The sequence below is a fragment of the Galeopterus variegatus genome, unplaced genomic scaffold (assembly GCF_000696425.1).
Source record: "Galeopterus variegatus unplaced genomic scaffold, G_variegatus-3.0.2 Scaffold7893, whole genome shotgun sequence".
Lineage (NCBI taxonomy): Eukaryota > Metazoa > Chordata > Mammalia > Dermoptera > Cynocephalidae > Galeopterus > Galeopterus variegatus.
Window position 1 is genome coordinate 54,731 of NW_007734004.1, and position 2,395 is coordinate 57,125.

General features: G+C 41.3%; 1 protein-coding gene across 1 annotated transcript in view; it reads left to right on the top strand.

Moving 5' to 3' along the window:
- The window catches only part of GPA33 (glycoprotein A33 (transmembrane)), a 42,535-nt gene that overhangs the window by 20,412 nt on the left and 19,728 nt on the right, over positions 1 to 2,395 (top strand). The window contains exon 2 of the mRNA XM_008592403.1: positions 852 to 1,006. Within this exon, the coding sequence (XP_008590625.1) occupies positions 852 to 1,006 (155 nt within the window). The remainder of the gene's footprint in view (positions 1 to 851; positions 1,007 to 2,395) is intronic.

The window sequence follows — 2,395 nt, forward strand, 5'->3', positions numbered from 1 at the left end:
ATTCTCACAGAATATCGACTTAAGTTCCCAGGGTAAGCATCTCAAGAGGACCAGGTGAAGTATATGGCCTCTTCTGAGTTAGTCTCAGAGCCATGTAGCAGCACTTACAGTGTAGGCACAGGTCACCCAGACTCAAAGGGTGGGACATAAACCCCACCTCCTGTTGGAGGAGAGTCACCTCCCCACGGAAAGAAGAGTATGTGTCATGGGAGGTACTGGTGTGGCCACACTCTTTTTCTCACCTTTTCCTGATAAACTTATGTAAAATAAACTCCCCTGGGAATACTCTCTATCTCTTTACCTTGATTTAATCTTTTTCATCAAATTCATTACCACATGTGTTTCATAAATACTTGTTAAATAAATAAATAAACCATCATCACAACAAAAAAGATGGCAGGTTATGTTTATTGAGAACTTTCTATGTGCCAGGCAATAAGAAAAAATAGTTATACATGGCATGTTCTTTAATTTCCCCAACAACCCTGGGAAATATTAGGACTCCTGTTTCACCAGTGAGAAAGCTGAGGCTTAGAACAGTTCTCACAGCTGGTAAGAGGTGGGGCTGAGGTTCAAAGCCGGGCTGTTAGCCACCAAATGTGTGTAACTTCTTCGTGGTACTGCAAGATGGAGTTAAGGTGAACAAGGTACGTGTGCCCATTCTCACCCCAGTCTTGGAGGAGGACGCTGGCGTGCCTTGGCTAAGACCACTGTTGCAGCATGCCTGGCATGTCTAGCTGTGGCTGGAGGAGCAAGGACGTTCCTTGGCACTCGCTCAGAGGTCCCATGAGCAATGAGTGGGTATGTCCATGTCATTGACTTTTCCCTCCCACTTCCTACTTTCTTTTCAGTCTGGGTGACTGTTGATGCCATCTCTGTGGAAACCCCACAGGACGTTCTTCGGGCTGCCCAGGGAAGCAGTGTCACCCTTCCATGCACCTACCACACTACTGCTACCGACCGAGATGGATTTATCCAATGGGATAAGCTTCTGAAGAGTCACACGGTAAGAGGTCGTGAAACGATCGGGGTACTGATCACGGGAATGATTATCCCCTGATCGTGACCTCGTGGATGGCAGCACTGTAGAGTCTTTTAAGAAACGTTAGCTACAGCAAACATGAGCCCCACGCTGGGTGGCTGGGCGGGGCACTGCATGCCGGACCCGGGGAGGGCCGGATGATACTCCCTTTATTATGAAAAAGTCACCCGCCTTAAAATACCTTTCTGTTGGCCAGTCTCAAATGACCTAAATTGTACCATTTGAGTCAGTTACTCCTTTTGATTAGCATAGTCCTCGCTCTAGGGTCAAATTTAATTTTATGGAGTGTTTTTCCAGGTTTGGGTTCTTTTGATTTGAAGAGTGCAGAGGAGGTTTGTTTTATTTTCTTTTCCTATTTTTATTTTTAGGTAGATAATATAATCCCATGATTTGAAAATCAAAACATCATAAAAAGTGTACAGTGAGGAAGCTCATTCCTGTCCCTGCCCTCCTGTCCCAGCCGCGCTGTTCCCACACCCTATCCCTGTACTGTCCACTCTCCTCCTCCACCCCCAGGCAAGGCTATAGAAGCACAGATATAATCTATACATATGCAGGTACTTCAAAAAGTTCATGGAAAAATGGAATTAAAAGATAATACAAAGTTTTCCATGAACTTTCTGAAGACCCTTTGTACATATGAATATGCATGTTTGCATAGACTGCATACATACTGTCTGCACTTGGCTTTTTTTCTTTTAATATATGTTGGGCTTTTTCCATATATGAGTATATTTATATCTATCTTATTTTTCTAAACATTTGCATAAAACATTTCATTTTATGAAGGTATTCCATGTACCATCAATGGAAATTTGGTTTGTTTCCTATATTTCACTGCTACAAATAATGCTACAATAAATATAAATATCCTTCTATGTATGTCTTTGGGTACACACACACACACACACACACACACACACACACACACACACACGTACGTACTTGAGGGTACTTCACAAAATCCATGGAAAAATAGAATTAAAAGATAATACAAATCTTTCCCTGCACTTTTTGAAGTACCCTCGTATGTGTGTTTATACATATATATGATAGATTTTTAAAAGTGGAACTTCTGGGTCAAAGGGTATACGAATTTAAAATTTTGATAAATAATGTCAAATTGCTCTCATTAGGTGTCTTACCAGTCTTCATTTTCACCAACAACAGTGAGGGCACTAATTTCTCCAACACAGTGTTCTTAAGCTGTTTGATATTTGACAATTTGATAAGTGAAAAAAGTATCAAATTAGTGGTGAAATTCACATTTCTTTAATTGTAATAAGTGGAGTATTTATTCATAAGTTCAGAAGTGAGGTCTCCTGTTAAAACACACACACACTGGGCAGAGGT